The sequence below is a fragment of the Thamnophis elegans genome, chromosome 5, assembly GCF_009769535.1.
Source record: "Thamnophis elegans isolate rThaEle1 chromosome 5, rThaEle1.pri, whole genome shotgun sequence".
Taxonomy (NCBI): domain Eukaryota; kingdom Metazoa; phylum Chordata; class Lepidosauria; order Squamata; family Colubridae; genus Thamnophis; species Thamnophis elegans.
The window spans coordinates 90,349,954-90,366,370 of record NC_045545.1 but is presented as its reverse complement, the minus strand read 5'-3'; the positions used below and the strand labels follow the sequence as shown (position 1 = coordinate 90,366,370).

General features: G+C 40.7%; 1 protein-coding gene across 2 annotated transcripts in view; it reads left to right on the top strand.

The window, feature by feature from the left end:
* Nucleotides 1-16,417, top strand: part of LAMA5 (laminin subunit alpha 5) — a 227,629-nt gene that overhangs the window by 63,504 nt on the left and 147,708 nt on the right. For both annotated transcript variants that reach the window (XM_032217941.1, XM_032217940.1), the window contains exons 3-4: nucleotides 9,749-9,866; nucleotides 16,184-16,302. In XM_032217941.1, coding sequence (XP_032073832.1) covers nucleotides 9,749-9,866; nucleotides 16,184-16,302 — 237 coding nt within the window. The remainder of the gene's footprint in view (nucleotides 1-9,748; nucleotides 9,867-16,183; nucleotides 16,303-16,417) is intronic.

Here is a 16,417-nt window from a genome sequence, read left to right as displayed (position 1 = left end):
CCCCATTTTGGCTACCAGGTTGGTGCAGAAGGCCCCAAATGCAGTGCAGGGGGTATATGTGGCGCACATGTGTGTCAGACGGCTGCTCTATCAGTTTCTGGCATGCTCACACTCCCGTTTCAGCACTCAGTGTTGAAAAGGTTCATCAACACTGGTATAGAGTTTCCTGCCTGAGCAAGGGGTTGGACTAGAAGACCTCCAATGTCCCTTCCAACTCCGTTATTCTGTTATTACCTGCCATATTTTTGGAGTATAAGACGCACCAGAGTGTAAGACGCACCAAGGTTTTGAAGAAGCAAATTTAAGAAAAAGTCTTTGCACCCTGCAAACTTCCCAAAAACAGGCACATTCTCCCCCCCCATAAAAAGGGGCATGAATAGCCCTTAGGAGGCTTGCAGAGTGCTCCTGGAGGGGGGGGCAAAATTGAGCAAAAAACGGCCCATTTTTTGCTCATTTCTGCCCTCCCCAGCCCCCAGGAACTCTCTGAAAGCCTCCTAAAGGCTATGCACGGCCATTTTGGTAAAGGGGGTGGGGTTTCGGGAGGCAAAAAAAATGCTATATTCAGTGTATAAGATGCACCCAAATTTTCAGCCTCTTTTTTGAGGGAAAAAGATGCGCCTTATACTCTGAAAAATACGGTATATATGAGTTGGGCAGCCATATACCCTTGTTAAATAAATGAATTAAAAGTGTGAATGCACCTTCTATCGAGTTTTATCATTTCCACGGTGTCTTCTAGGGATGCCCAAGTATAATACCACCGGCAGAGCCGAATTTTCTGCAGAACAGTAGTTCTGAGATTTGTTAACTGCAAAGTTGACCTTTTCATTTTCTTGGAACTTTTTTTTCTTCTCCTTTTTACAAAAAGAACTTAAGTAATATGACATCTCCCAACGGAAGGTCAGAGCTCGAAATTCCTCATGCAGCCGCAGTGTATTTCTTGTAGCAAATAATTATCTTTGGCATTTAATTATATTCTGGGCACAAAAAGTTACTGCAGCTGCTATTCTGAATGGGGGAAGCGGTTTGTAACGGGCTTAGAGCAGCTGTTACACGCCGGTGAAGAAATCACAGGGGGGAAAAGTATCCCCTTTTTATACTGCAGGCTAACTTAAGATGAACATTAAGAGTGGAATACAGTGGTACATACCATGTTTCCCCAAAAATAAGACAGGGTCTTATTTTGACACCCCCCCTCAAATAAGCGCTTGGCCTTATTTTTGGGGATGTCTTATTATTTTTGAGGTGCAGGGAGCCCCTTAACCTCTTGCCAGTCCTAGTGTTGCTGGGCCTGCCACTCTTTTGGCGGGTGCCCTAAGAGAAGGAATGCGGTAGCTAGGATTTGCGGGAGCAGCTTCCGCGAGGCCGTTCTGCGCGGGTGGCTGGGGTGTGTGGGGTATGTTCCCCTTCCCCCCAGGAAATGGTGGAGACCAGCTGTGCAGGTGTTTAAATATTTTAGGGAAGGGCTTATTTTCAGGGGAGGGTTTATATTAACGCATGCGCTCAAAAGCCCAATTGGGCTTATTATCCGGGGAGGTCTTATTTTGGGGAAAACAAGATATACAGTCCTCAACCTACGACCACAATTGGACCCAAAATTTGATGTGGCTAAGCGAGACATTTTGTTAAGTGAGTTTTCCCCATTTTACGACCTTCCTTGTCACAGCGGTTAAGTGAATCACTGCAGTTCTTAAGTGAAGCGAATCTGGCTTCCCCGTTAACGTTGCTGATCAGAAGGTCACAAAAGGTGATCCCATGACCCCCCCAGGACACTGCGACTATCATACATTCAGAAAGTCCTCGATGTAGGACCACAACATTTCTGTTGCTAAGCGAGACATTTCTTAAATGAATTTTGCCCCATTTTATGGCCTTTCTTGCCACCATTGTTAAATGAATCACTGCAATTCTTAAGTGAGTGACACGGAAACATGCTGCGGCCCAGAAGGCTCCACACCCACTCAGATGACCTTGAGGACACAGATAAATCTCCAGGTGGCCTCAACACTAAAGGAATGCAAATGACCAGCTGTCTTCAAGGAGTATAAATCCTTCCATACCTCACTGTTGTGGCCCAGCAGGAGCCGTTGGAGCTGCCACCAGACTCCGACAGCGAGGGGTCCTATGAGTCGGCTCTGGAGGATGTGGAGGACTCTGGACAGTGTTCTGACTCCGAGCAGGGCGCAGAGAGGCTGTTTGGCCACCAGGAGGTGCCTGAGCATTGGAGCAGTGGGGAGGAGCCAAGGGAGTTGTTACTGGATGCCTGGCACCGAAGAACTGATAGGCATAAGGAACAGTTGCACAGTTACAGGAGATAATTGCACTCAGCTGGTGGTAATTAGGCTCCTCTCAAGACTATAAGAGGACTGCTTGTGCACACGCCCCGTTGCAGGAGTCAACGCATTGACTTAAAGTTGGAGAACTTTTGTAACTAGTTTGGCAGGCTGGATTGCTGCCAAAGCTTGTCTGTGCTGGTTTGCTGCTAAGGACCTGTCTGTCTGCTAATAAATTCCTTAAAGTATCTTTGACTAGGCGTCCTTTGGTGTGGAACGAGGGGGGGTCAGAACACCTCACCATCCAATCAGAGCTGAAGAAGCTTCTTGGATGAGAAGCGAAATGTCTTCAAAGAAAAACCAGAAAGTCCAGTTATCTCTTGGGGAAAAAAAAGCACCATTGGGACAGGTGCAATACAATTTAGAGCTGCGAGTTACATCTATTATTTGATCCAAGTTTGGGGGAGGACTTCCCTTCATTTAATTGCTTTCTGCAATTTTTCCCTTCGCTCCCCTTCATTCCAGTGGAAGATGCTAATAATGGTGATGATGTTTTTTATGGGAAGAACATGAGGTTCTTTCTCTTCCTCTGGATGACATAAAAGGAGAGGAACTCATTAAGATGTCTATCGGATGATAAGCAGTCAATCGGAACACGATTAGGCTTTGCTAAAAGCTTTGCTTTTAGTGAAATTAAATTAAGTTGTTTTGTTTTGCATTCAAGCCCACGAGGTTAGATTGGATGTAGAAAAATCGGTTCGGGTCAGTTGGAGGCTGGAAATAAATTTGTGGACCACAAACAAGACTCAGAGGGGCGAGAGATGGAGGTGCTACCCAGAGGACACCAAGTTCAAGTTTCAAAGCCACAATGGAGAATGGAGAAATACATGGTCAAAGCCTTGTTTTTTTTCAATAGAATCAACAACCATGAAGTGATGTGCAATTAAGTCTTGACTGGAAACACAATTCTCGGCATTTTGTGAAGAAAATATGTGGAAGGTACATCTGTAGGCCTGGGAAAATGTTCCATTTTTCTGTGTCTGTTTCTTTGATGATAAATGAGAGAATTCTATGGAATTTTGAGGTCCTTCCCATCTGGCTTTCTAGCAGTCAATGAGGGAAGCTGGATTCCCTTAATGACTTACTTGGTGATTCATTTAACAACTGCAGTGATTCACTTAACAACCATGGCAGGAAAGGTTGTAAAATTGAGTGTGAACCCTTAAAAATTGTCTTGCTTAGCAACAGAAATTCTGGTCCCAATTCTGGTCATAAATTGAGGTCTAGTTTCTAGTTTAAGCTCTAATTAGTTAAAATATAGTTATAAATCTTTTTGAGAAAAAAAAAATTGAAGAAAATTTATGAGTTCTAATATTTGGTCAGGCCTGTATCGTCAAGTTCTGTGATGGCGAATCTGTGGCATGCGTGCCAGAAATGGCACGCAGAGCCATCTCTCCGGGCCCATGAGCCGTTGCCCGTTGCCCTTCCGGGTTCCGGGTGGTCTTCACATGTTCAGGAGCGCCAGAAACCGGAAGAGGAGCATCCTGGTGCGCATGCGCACGCTGGCCAACTGGTCTTCCGGTTTCTGGTATGCTGGCCAGTGCGCATACACATGCCGGAAACCGGAAGATTATCTTCCCAGTGCGTGCGTGCGCACTAAGTGGCTGCTCTTCTGGTTTATGACACATGCGCGTGCTCCCGTTTTGGCACTTGGGGCCAAAAAGTTTCACCAACACTGTTCTAGTTCTGGTAAGGCCACACTTGGAATACTGCATTCAGTTTTGGTCGTCACGATGTAGAAAAGATGTGGAGACTCTAGAAAGAGTGCAGAGAAGAGCAACAAAGAGGATTAGGGGACCGGAGGCTAAAACATATGAAGAACGGTTGCAGGAACTGGGTAGGTCTAGTTTAATAGAAAGAAGGACTAGGGGAGACATGATAGCAGTCTTTCAATATCTCAGGAGCTGCCACAAAGAAGAAGGAGTTAAACTATTCTCCAAAGCACCTGAATGTAGAACAAGAAACAATGGGTGGAAACTAATCAAGGAGAGAAGCAATTTAGAACTGAGGAGAAATTTCCTGACAGTTAGAACAATTAATCAGTGGAACAGAAATTGCCTCCAGAAGTTGTGAATGCCCCAACACTGGAAGTCTTTAAGATGATGTTGGATAGCCATTTGTCTGAAACGGTATAGGTTTTCTTGCCAAGGCAGGGGGTTGGACTAGAAGACCTCCAAGGTCCCTTCCAACTCTGCTATTGTATTGTATAGTTCATCAGACTGAAGTGAAGATTCTTCTTTTACTTATCACATCTGATCATCTCTGATGTTCCTGAAAAATCAGCCCAATCATAATACAGGTAGTCCTCAACTTACAACCACAATTGAGCCCAAACCTTCTGTTCTTAAGTGAGACATTTCTTCAGTGAGTTTTGCCCCATTTGGTGACCTTTCTTGCCAGAGTTGTTAAGTGAATTGCTGCAGACGATAAGTTAGTAACCCGGTGGTTAAGTGGCTTCCCCATTGACTTTTCTTGTCAGAAGGTTGCAAAATGACCTTGGAATGCAGCAGCGGTCGTAAGTGTGAACCAGTTGCCAAGCAGCTGAATTTTGCTGATATGATCATGCCGATGTTACAAAGGTTGTCGTCTGAAAAATGGTCAGAAGTCACTTTTTTTCAGCGATGGTGTAACTTTGAACGGTCACTAAATGAACTGTTATAAGTGGAGGACTACCTGTATTCAAAATATAAGAAGGGTTTGACAGCCGCAGCTGTACAAGTGCAGTCAAGCTTGCTATCTCTATACAGAGAGGAATTTATTATTTAATAGTACTTCTTTGCAACTTCAATAGCAGAGGAATTAAAAGAAACAAGACACGGTGCACCTTCGTTCAGATCGGGAATCCTTCATGCATAGGTGTAACTCAAAATTCACGAGGTGTTTTTCGTTATTCTTTTTCCTTGTTACGCCAACTGGTCTTATTTTGCTGCAGAAAATCAAACTTGGAAGTTGCAGCCCGAACAGAGACCTGCACCAAGTGTCATTTTATGCTCTATACCTTTCCTAGATTGGTACCATCAGCTGGCAAAGTCTGGATTGGCATTAAATCAATCCATGCACATCAGCAATTCTACCTAATGTTGGGTTTTCCCCCTTACCAGAGGGAGCCCCCTTGTGGAGTACTGTGAAGCCGTTACCACGGCAACTCCACTGGGGTGTATAGTAGAAGCCATTTTACAGTAGAAGCCACATGAAGGCACAACAGGCTATATCCTAACAGAACACACACACCGAGGGTATTAGGGGTGTCTTACCCCCACAGTATTTGTTTCCAGAAAGTAAGTCATCTGTGTACCAAGTTTGATTGAAATTGCTTGAAGTGTTTCAAAGTTATGCACACACAACCATTTTTATATATATAGATTGATTATTATTATTATGGATGCATTTCAGATCATGAAGAAATATGCTCAGCAGATAAATTGTGGCCTTTGCTGTAGTGCATGTGTTTTGTTTGAGATTAATATCTCAATCTTTTATTACTTTATAGTCACGGATGTCCTTTTATCAGTGTGTTTAAAGGCTGTATCACCCTCCCCTCCCCGAATGCTGCAATATTATGTATAATCCCACAAATTCTTTGTAGAAATAAAAGAGGGAGAGGTTTGATTTCTATTCCTTTCTAGCTGGATTCCTCCATAATTAACCTACTGTAGAAAGATAAGAACTGCTTCACCTTTTCAGGAATGTAGGCCTGGCTGGGTTTAGTGTGTGTATGTCTTTGTGTGTTTCTTTTTTCCACGTTACAAAGCAATGGGACGTCTAGAAAGTTATTGTTTCCACACAAAAAGGCATGTACATTTCTTTTATGTTATATTTTAACCTTGAAAATGCTAAGAAAATGACTTAAGAGTAGCAAACATTATTTGAAGTTGAAATGTTTAAATACTTATGAATGATCCTTCGATAAGTTTGTTTATTATTTATTATTTGTTATTTATTATGTATTATTTATTTATTATTTACTATTTACTTATTATTTGTTATTTATTTGTTATTTATTTGTTATTTATTTGTTATTTGTTAATTATTTATTATTCATTATTCATTATTCATTATTCATTATTCATTATTCATTATTCGTTATTTGTTATTTGTTATTCGTTATTCATTATTATTATTTATTATTTATTCATTATTACTTATTATTTATTCATTATTATTTATTATTTATTACTTATTCATTATTACTTATTTGTTATTTCTTATTATTTATTATTTATTTGTTATTTGTTATTATTTATTTGTTATTTGTTATTTGTTATTTGTTATTTCTTATTTAGTCATTTAGTCATTTAGTCATTTAGTCATTCATTCAATTTCTGTGGCTGCCCATCTCAGACAATGATTCTAGGCAGCTTACAATTCTGAAACTATATTTCAGTTTTTAATGTATTAAAATATTAAAAATTTAAAAATCAATATGTTAAAGTTAAAAATATTAAAAGCAACTTCAAATAATGGAAACAATAAAAATGAACTAAATGTATACCTTTGATATATTTTTTTGAAGGGGAAGGAAGGGATTTTCATTTGTTTTTGAAGAGAAATATTATCTTGACTTTTTTTCATCCTTTTCTCAGAAGATCTATATACTTAAAAAAATATCAATTAATTGATAAACGTGAATTAATAAGAGTGTGTAGCAAAAAGGAGGATTAAGGTGGAATAAGGCAACACGTGTTTCTAGCAGTTTCTTAGTTAAGAAAGTAGAAAGGAACGAAAGAATTTATTGGGACAATACTTTAGGAAATAAAACGGCCTTGATGTAAACATTGTGAAGCAACAAGAGATGAATATGGAAACAAAAAAGAAAGAAAGAAGTAGTAAATGTTTTGAGTAGTGTTATTTAGAGAAGAATATTTATTATTCTGGAACTGAATATGAATCTCCATAGAATTGCCGGGAGAAGCAATAATAATTAGATCCTGGTGAAACAATATTAATTAAAAGCAGAAACTGAATCCTATATACTTCCTTAGTTTTCTTTGCAAATAATCCCAGTTCAGGAAAAATCAATAAAAAAATGTTTTCCAGGAGTAACACATAAATTTTCCTCAGAGCCAAGGTGGCGCAGTGGTTAAATGCAGCACTGCAGGCTACTGCTAGATCAGCAGGTCAGCGGTTCAAATCTCACCGGCTCAGGGTTGACTCAGCCTTCCATCCTTCCGAGGTGGGTAAAATGAGGACCCAGATTGTTGGGGGCAATATGCTGACTCTCTGTAAACCGCTTAGAGAGGCCTGAAAGGCCTATGAAGCGGTATATAAGTCTACTGCTATTGCTATTACTGCTATTGCTATTTTCATACCTGTTTTGAGTACAGAATCCAGTCCACAGATATCTAAAATATAGAAATGTGTGTTTCTTTTACTTTGCCCCTGCAGATTCTGTTTTCCTTTTATGGTGTTGTACAATGGATAGAGCTGTTTATTTATTTATAGAGAAATGCAATTGATAAGCTGCTCTTCTGCTAATGACTTTGGGTGGCCACCCCTTGACTTTACAGTTGATTTAGTGACAATTTTATTCCCTTGGTTTGAACGCTGCAAGACTCGTGTTTCTGTAAGCATCACGTTTCCTCTGTTTCATTTTAAACACTTTTACCCTACTGATAAAATACGGGTCACTTTAGGGGTGGTGCTGTGTTTTTAAATAGAATTTTTTTGACAGGATGATAAAGTGAAGATTTTTGGAGAAAGGCTGTGCCAGCTTAAAAAGAGGAATTCTGTTGCTGAGATTGTTGTTTTCTCCCCACCCCCCAGCACTGATATTTTTAAGCTGCATGCTTTTTCCCAGTCTTGCCAAGAACATGGCTCCATAAATCAGTCTTTAAACGGATTAGAAGCACCTTGGTTGAGATTTGTGAAGGTCTTATCAGAAGCTACCTTGTCTCGGCAACTGATCGGGGTATATATCATATAAAAGAAAGTTTCCTTTCCATGTGGCTTGCTTGAATTTCCCCAGGGAAGGATGTGTTTTAAAAGCAATAATTAGTACCTGTAGATGAGGATATTTGTAATTCAGGTTGAAATGAGGGGTCCTTGGTGCTCTCTGAGCTTGGTTGTTTTCTTGCAGACATTTCATTACCCAACTAAGTAACATCATCAGGGCCAGAATGGATTTTCTGATTATATACAAGAGGTTTCACGAGAAGCCTTCTTCATGAGATGGAGTATGGATGGATCATAGAGGAAAGCTATAGAGAAGGTCCATTGTAAATTTTGATTGCCATCCTTTTATTAAAAAAAGAACATAGAGAAATATATCACAATTTATCACAAAAAACCCGATGAAGTATAGAGAAGATATTTTTAAATCTATTTTTTTATTTCCTTATTACAAGTTACTCCTTGACTTATCAGCACAGCCCAAATTTTCTGTTGCTAGGTGAGACGGTGGTTAAGTGAACTTTGCCCCACCTTACAACCTTTCTTGCCATAGTTGTTAAGTGAATCACTGCAGTCGTTCAGTTAGTAACATGGTTGTTAAGTGAATCTGGCTTCCCGACTGACTTTGCTTATCAGAAGGTTGTAAAAAGTGATCTCATGAACCCCCGGACTCTGTAGCCGTCATAAATACAAGTCAGTTGCCAAGCGTTTGAATTTTGATCACATGACGATGGAGAGGCTACAATGGCCGGTTTGCCCGAACTGGTAGTAAAAAATGCTAGTCGGTAAGCGGTTATGCATCAATTAGCTGTGCCACGTGATTTATATTCTCTAGAAATCACGCAGCACAGCTGATTGTTGCACAGCTGATCATCAGAACTGGTTTTTTTTTTTTTTTTACTTTTTAAAGCATTTTTTTTACTACCGGTTTGAGAAAACCAGTAGTAAAAAAAATGTTTTAAAAAGTTTTTAAAAAGTTCCAACGATCACAAGGCACAGCTGGTTGTTGTACAGCTGATCATCGGAACTTTTTTAAACTTTTTTTTTACGATCAGCTGTATGACAATGAACTGTGTCACGCAATTTATATTCGCTAGAAAGCAGAAAATCCTGCTTTCTAGCGAATCTAAATCGCGCGGCACAGCTGTTTCCTCTCCCTCGCTGTTCTACTTACCTTTACTGACTCAGAAAAGGCTTCTTAGCGTCTGCTGTGCACATGCGCACAAAGGGCGCAAGCACGCACCAAGGAAACCAGTAGCAGATTTCAGAGCATTTCACCGCTGTATAGCGGTACTGTGTGAAAAACGATCATGTCACTTTTTTCCAGTGCCGTTGTAACTTTAAATAGTCATAGTAATGAATTGTTGTAAGTTGAGGACTACCTTTAAGCATCCAAACAAAACTTGATGACATTTTTCCTGTTGTACAACTTTCAGCTTTATATACTTGCCGTGTGTTTGTTCTTGGAGGAGCGGAAATCTGTTGTTTTGGGCTAAAATATACATTTGTTTCCCCTTCTTTCACAGCTGTTCCATGTGGCCTATGTACTGATCAAGTTTGCAAATTCTCCCCGTCCGGACTTGTGGGTGCTGGAGCGATCAACGGATTTTGGAGAGACGTATGATCCTTGGCAATACTTTGCCTGTGAGTATGAGAGTAAAATTAAAAGGGGTTAATTGATTAGGCAAAGTTAACACCCTGTTTCCTTGAAAATAAGACCTCCCCAGGTAATAAGCCCAATCGGGCTTTTGAGTGCATGCGCTAAAATAAGCCCTCTCCCAAAATATTGCAACACCGCAGCAGCCATGAGGTGACCATGCTTGCCGCCTCCTGCACCTCAAAAATAATAAGACCTCCCCAAAAATAAGGCCAAGCGTTTATTTCGGGGGTCAAAACAAAATAAGACCCTGTCTTATTTTAGGGGAAACACGATATTTATATAAGCTGAGGAGGAAGCTTCAACAGAATTGGGTGAGATCGTGAGGAGGGCGAAGCATAATCTCCCTCCGCTCTGCGTGATGTTGTAAATATTCTATGGATGCCCAGATAGCATTTAAAAAGAGAGAATGAAATTTCTCTCACCTTTCTCACACGCTACAGGCAGTCCTCGACTTACATCCATTCATTCAGCGACCATACAAAGTTAGGACAGTGTTGAAAAAAGTGGCTTACAATGGCTCCTCATACTTACGACTGTCCCAGCCTCCCGGTGGTCATGCGATCCAAATATAGGCACTTGGTTGGCAAGCGTCCCAAAAGTCACATGAGCTGTTGGAGCTAACCTCCAACAAGCAAAGTCAAGGGGGAAAGTTCGATTCACTTAACGACTCTGTGATTCACTTAATGATCGCAGCAAAATATATTGTAAAATAGGCCATGACTCGCTTTGATAAAAATACATTTCTGGCTACTGGGTGTTCTTCACTATTCCCTGAAATAAAATAAAAAAAAGTAAGGAAATTCAGTCACAGAATTTGTTTTCTCAGTGTGAATCTGCCTACTGTTTGCAGAGCAAATCTCAGCTTACAACAGTTCATTTAGTGACCGTTGAAAATTACAACGGCACTGAAAAAGTGGCTCAGTACCGTTTTTCACACTTGCGACCGTTGCAGCATCACCAGGGTCCCGTGGACAAAATTCAGCCTCTTGGCAATTGACTCCTATTTACGACGGCTGCAGTGTCCCAGGGTCGTGTGACCCTCATTTGCGACCTTCTGACAAGCCAAGTCAATGGGGAAGCCAGATTCACTTAACAACCGTGTGGCTAACTCAAGAACCGCAATGATTCACTTAACAACCGTGGCAAGGAAGGTCGTAAAATCAAAACTCACTTTAGCAGAAGGAAATTTGGGGCTCGATTGTGGTCGCAAGCTGAGGACTTACCTGTACTCTGGCAAAAATGCATCAGTTTCCTCAGAAAAGCAGGCAGAGAGAACGCAAGCTGTTGGAAAGCATTAAACACTGGCTTCTCCAGAGAGAAATAATAGTAATTGGTAGAAGATGTGGATTAAGTTTTATGATGATCTTTTAAACAGAAAAACCTGGAAAAAGAATAACTGGGAGGATGATACAGGAACAGGTTCCCTTGGGTGTGCTACAACTCACAATTTTTGACAGTAACGCATTAAGTTCACCTCATGGGTAACAGAATAAGAAGCATTTTTATCCCAAAGAGGCTCTCAAAGAATAACAGAAGGTTTTATGCCAGTGGCTCAGTGGTGGGTTTCAAAAATTGTTCGAACAGACTCTGTGGGTGTGGCCTCCTTTGTGGGAGTGGCTTGCTGCCCATGTGACCGGATGGGAGTGGCTTGCCACCCATGTGACCGGATATGAAGATGCCGACGACACTTGTCAGAACCACCTTAAATTACCTCACACACAGCACTGGCATGCATAAGAACATCATGTAAACTTGTTTTTTAAAAGGCATCTTTGGTTTGCGTTAAAACAACTTCAACACACGCAATGTTCTGATTGCTTTATGGGATAGCAGAGGTTGTCTCTGACTTATGAACACAAATGAGCCCAGCATTTATGTGCTGGGCCCCATCAGATCGCATAGAGCGGGCCTCCTCCGTATTCCATCCGCCAGTCAGTGCCGACTGGCGACTACCCGGAGGAGAGCCTTCTCAGTTGCTGCTCCGACGCTACGGAACAATCTCCCCGTGGAGATTCGTACCCTGACCACAGTCCAGGCCTTCCGTACAGCCCTCAAGATCTGGCTAGCCCGTCAGGCCTGGGGATAAACTCTTCCGCCCCTCCCGAATGCTGAGAGAATGTTGTGTTTTTAGTATTTTTCAGTTATTGCACATTTCTTTTTATGTTTTGTCTTCACTCCCCTTCCTTGTTATTGTAAGCCGCCCTGAGTCCCCTCAGGGAAAAGGGCGGCCTATAAATGCTATTAAAATCTAAATCTAAATCTAAATGTTGCTAAGGGAGAAATTTGTTCCGTGAGTTTTGCCCCATTTGACAACTTTCCTTCCCACGTTGGTTACGTGAATCGCCACAGTTGGTAAATTAGTAACACGGTTGTTAAGTGAATCTGGCTCCCCCATTGACTTTTGCTCGTCGGAACCTAGCTAAGAGGGATCACGTGACACCCCCCCCCAGGATACCGCAACCGTCATAAATGTGAGTCAGTGGTCAAGCATCTGAATGTCAACCATGTGACTTTGGGGATTCTGCAAAACTTGTCATGTCACTTTGTTCAGCCCCGTTGTAATTTTGAATGGTCAGTGAATGAACTGTTGTAAGTCGAGGACTACTTGCATTAAGTGAGGAACAGCCTACTATGTCTCGTTTTGCAAATCACGGTTCTTAGCCCCAGTTCAGGAAAGTATGTTAACTCAGCTTTGGAGCAATGTGGAGAAATAAGCCACCTGCCACAACAGAACTGGCTAATTTTGCTTCTTCCGTTATTTAAGATAATGGTTATTTGCAAGCTGTGCAATCTGTACATTCTTTTGTGATGGATCGGTTCCTGCTTTTTTGGGGGGGATGGGGAAGACTTTAATTCCAAAACAAAAAATTATCTGTCTTCTTCCTCATCCTATGCTCACTCACTGTTTTTGCAACTGTGCAAAATCTCAAGGTTCTTTATTTGCTGTTTGGGATTTTCTGCTCTGTGTATTATTATTTTTTAAATCCCTTCATTTGGAGACTTCTTCTGAAAAGCAAAGTTTCTCTCAAAAACTTCCCAGATCTTAAACAATCGTTAGGATCGACATCTTTATCCCATAACATCCTTTTTATTAGAAACTAGCAGAAACTCGGCGTTGCCCGGGTATTTATTTATAGGGGGAAAATTTCTGGACCAAACGTAATTTCTAATGTTGGATTTTCCCCCTTACCAGAGGGAGCCCCCTTGTGGAGTCCTGTGAAGCTGTTAACATGGCAACTCCACTGCGCTGTACAGTAGAAGCCATTTTACGGCAGTAGAGTAGAAGCCATTTAAAGGCACAACAGGCTGTATCGTAACAGAACACACACCCTGAGGGTGTTAGGGGTGTTTTACCCCCCACAGTATTTGTTTCCAGATTTGGTTGAAATTGCTTGAGGTATTCCAGAGTTATGCTGGAATATATACACATATTAACATATACATATACATATACATATACATATACATACATACATACATACATACATACATATATATATATATATATATATATATATATATATATATGGATGTGGGAACTTAATCTCGGTGCCAAGAATTTGCCAAGGTGTGATGTCACCTTTATTGAATTAATTGGTGATCAATTACAGGTAGTTCTCAACCTACAACCAGAATTGATCCCAGAATTTCTGTTGCAAAGCGGGACAGTAATTGAATTTTGCCACATTTTATGACCTTTCTTGCTATAGTTGTTAAGTGAATCACTGCAGTTGTTCAGTTAGTAACATAGTTGTTAAGTGAATCTTGTTTCCCCATTGACTTTGTTTATCAGAAGGTCGCAAAAGATGATTAGGTGACCCTGGGATATGACAATCATCATAAATGTGAATCAGTTGCCACTTTCTGAATTCTGATCACCTGACCATGGGGATGCTGAAATGGTCTAAGTGTAAAAAAAGGTCATAAATATCACTTTTTTCAGTGCCGTTTTAACTTCAAATGATTACTAAACTGTTCTGACCCCCCGGCCTGTGAATAAACCAGAACACAGGCTTGGCTGTTTGCCACTGTTCAATTACTGAGATAACGAATCCTTTGGCTGAGGGCCCAGGCAACTCACGTTCAATGGAGTAGCTCTGCAGCAACCCAGATAGTTCAAATGAAGCAACGCAGATAGTCCAAACAAACAGACACAACTAGAATACACAGACAGATTTTCTTAACTCCTAATTCAAACGGTTGTTTCCTGCAAATGTCCCTTCCCAACGCCTCACCTATAATCTCTCTTGGGAGGGGCCAATCAACAACCACCTGTGCTTAATCATCTTCTGTGAGTCTGCCTACGGAGCTACTGCTTCCCTTTCTCAGCCCTTCTCAATCTAACATCAGGGACAAACTGCCTTTGATCCTCCCCACTGCTCCATGCCTCAAGCGCCTCCTGGTGGCCAACCAGCCTCTCTGGTGCCTGCTCTGAGTCTGAACCTTGCCCAGGGTCCTCCACATCGTCCAGGGAAGACTCACATGGTTCCTCGCTACCCGAGTCCATCAGCAGCTCAACTGGATCCTGCTGGTCCACAACACTAAACTAACTATTGTAAATTGAGGATTATCCATACCTATTTATTTGGAGCATTTCTGGCCCATTTCTTTCATCCAAAACGACATGTTTTAAACAGCTTAGAAAACTGAAAAAAAGTGGAAATAGATTTTATTTATTTATTTATTCATTAAACTTATATGCTGCCCATGTCACCAAAGGCAACTCTAGTTGATGTACAGTCATTCCATAAAAACACCATATAAAACATTAAAGCAATGAAGATCATAACTTTAAAATTTGGTTAAGATCAAATAGACCGACATAGAGAGAAAGGGAACAAAGAACAATATTAATTAAGCAATATTAATATTGACTTTGCTTGTTGGAACCCACCTTGGGTCATTGCAAATAATTGAATATGTGACCGCAGGACATGGCAACCATCAAAAAGGTGTGATAGTTATCAAGTTGTCAAATCATGATCATGCGACAGTTGTTAGTGCGAGGATTGGTTGTAAGTCACATTATAACTTTAAATAGTCACTAAATGGGTGATCTAGGGATGTGGTGGCTCAGTGGCTAAGACGCTGAGCTTGTCAATCAGAAAGGTCAGCAGTTCAGTGGTTTGAATCCCTAGCTGCGTAATGGGGTGAGCTCCCTTTACTTGTCCCACCTTCTGCCAACCTAGCAGTTCGAAAGTATTTTAAAAAATGCAAGTAGAAAAATAAGGACCACTTTGGTGGGAAGGTAAGAGTGCTTTGTGTGGCTTTGGCGTTTAGTCATGCCAGCCACATGACCACAGAGACGTCTTCGGACAGCGCTGGCTGTTTGGCTTTGAAACGGAGATGAGCACCGTCCCCTAAAGCCGGAAACGACTAGCATGCATGCGTGGGGGAACCTTTACCTTTATCTTAAATAAGTCAAGGATAAATCTATAACATATTGTGTTAATCTTTTTCTTCTTTTAGTTTAGCTACATAATTTGAATTCCTAGCAAGAATGGCTTATCCTTTTTAATAATATGAACTCCTTCTGCAGCTTCTGGAATGTTGAAAATAAGGACTGTAGGAAATAAAATGGGATAATAAGGTTTCTTGTGTCAAACTTGAATGAAACAGTAATTTCTATTGTTCCAGCTTTGCAGAAGATGGACCTTTCTTAAAAGAATTTTTTCCAGTAGCAAAATCACAAGAAGTTCTCATGGCACTTCAAAACAGAATTTTTTTTTTGCTCCATTTTCATTTTCCAATTTATCCTAAATTTACGTCCAATTTTTATACATAGGAAATTGATGAACATGAATCACAGTGGAGGAGAATTTGAATTTTCATTGCCTCTTTACACTGCCAGAGTTTCATTTAGGTGACTTTAAGTGTGACATTTTCTTAGCCTTTCTACAATATATTCTTACTAGGATATACACTTGTGCAGTGCAGGAGAAAAAGAGACAGAGGCAGCAGGCGGAGTCAAGCAAGTCATCAGCTTAGAATCCTTACATTCCCACAAACAGTTTAAGACAGACCAATCCCTCTTGAATTCTGTTGACACTGTTCTATTCCCAATTATCCTGACTTTTAATGTTGACCATTAGTTGACTAACTTTTTTATGTATCGACATGAGGAATTAAACCACCTTAATTGGAAATTATTGGGTAGTCATGGTTCTTCATGCTTGCCACTTAATTATACATGCAAAGTGCTTTGATTGCGCAATTCTCTATACAATGCAAAGTGTTATTCATTATTTTGGGATAAATCACACCTTTCCAGATTGTAAACCTTGTCATCTGCCCTCAATAGCTTCCAGGAGAGATTGCATAGAGAAATTTGGCCTCAAGAGCAGAGAGAAGGTTACTAAAGATGATGATGTCATTTGTACTACTGAATATTCCCGCATTGTGCCTTTGGAAAATGGGGAGGTAAGTAGCTTTGATCACTTTCCTACTTCAAATTCTATGTTTAAAGTGATAGGATTAGATTACAAGTAGTCCTTGACTTACGACCACAATTGAGCCCAAAATTTATGTTGCTAAG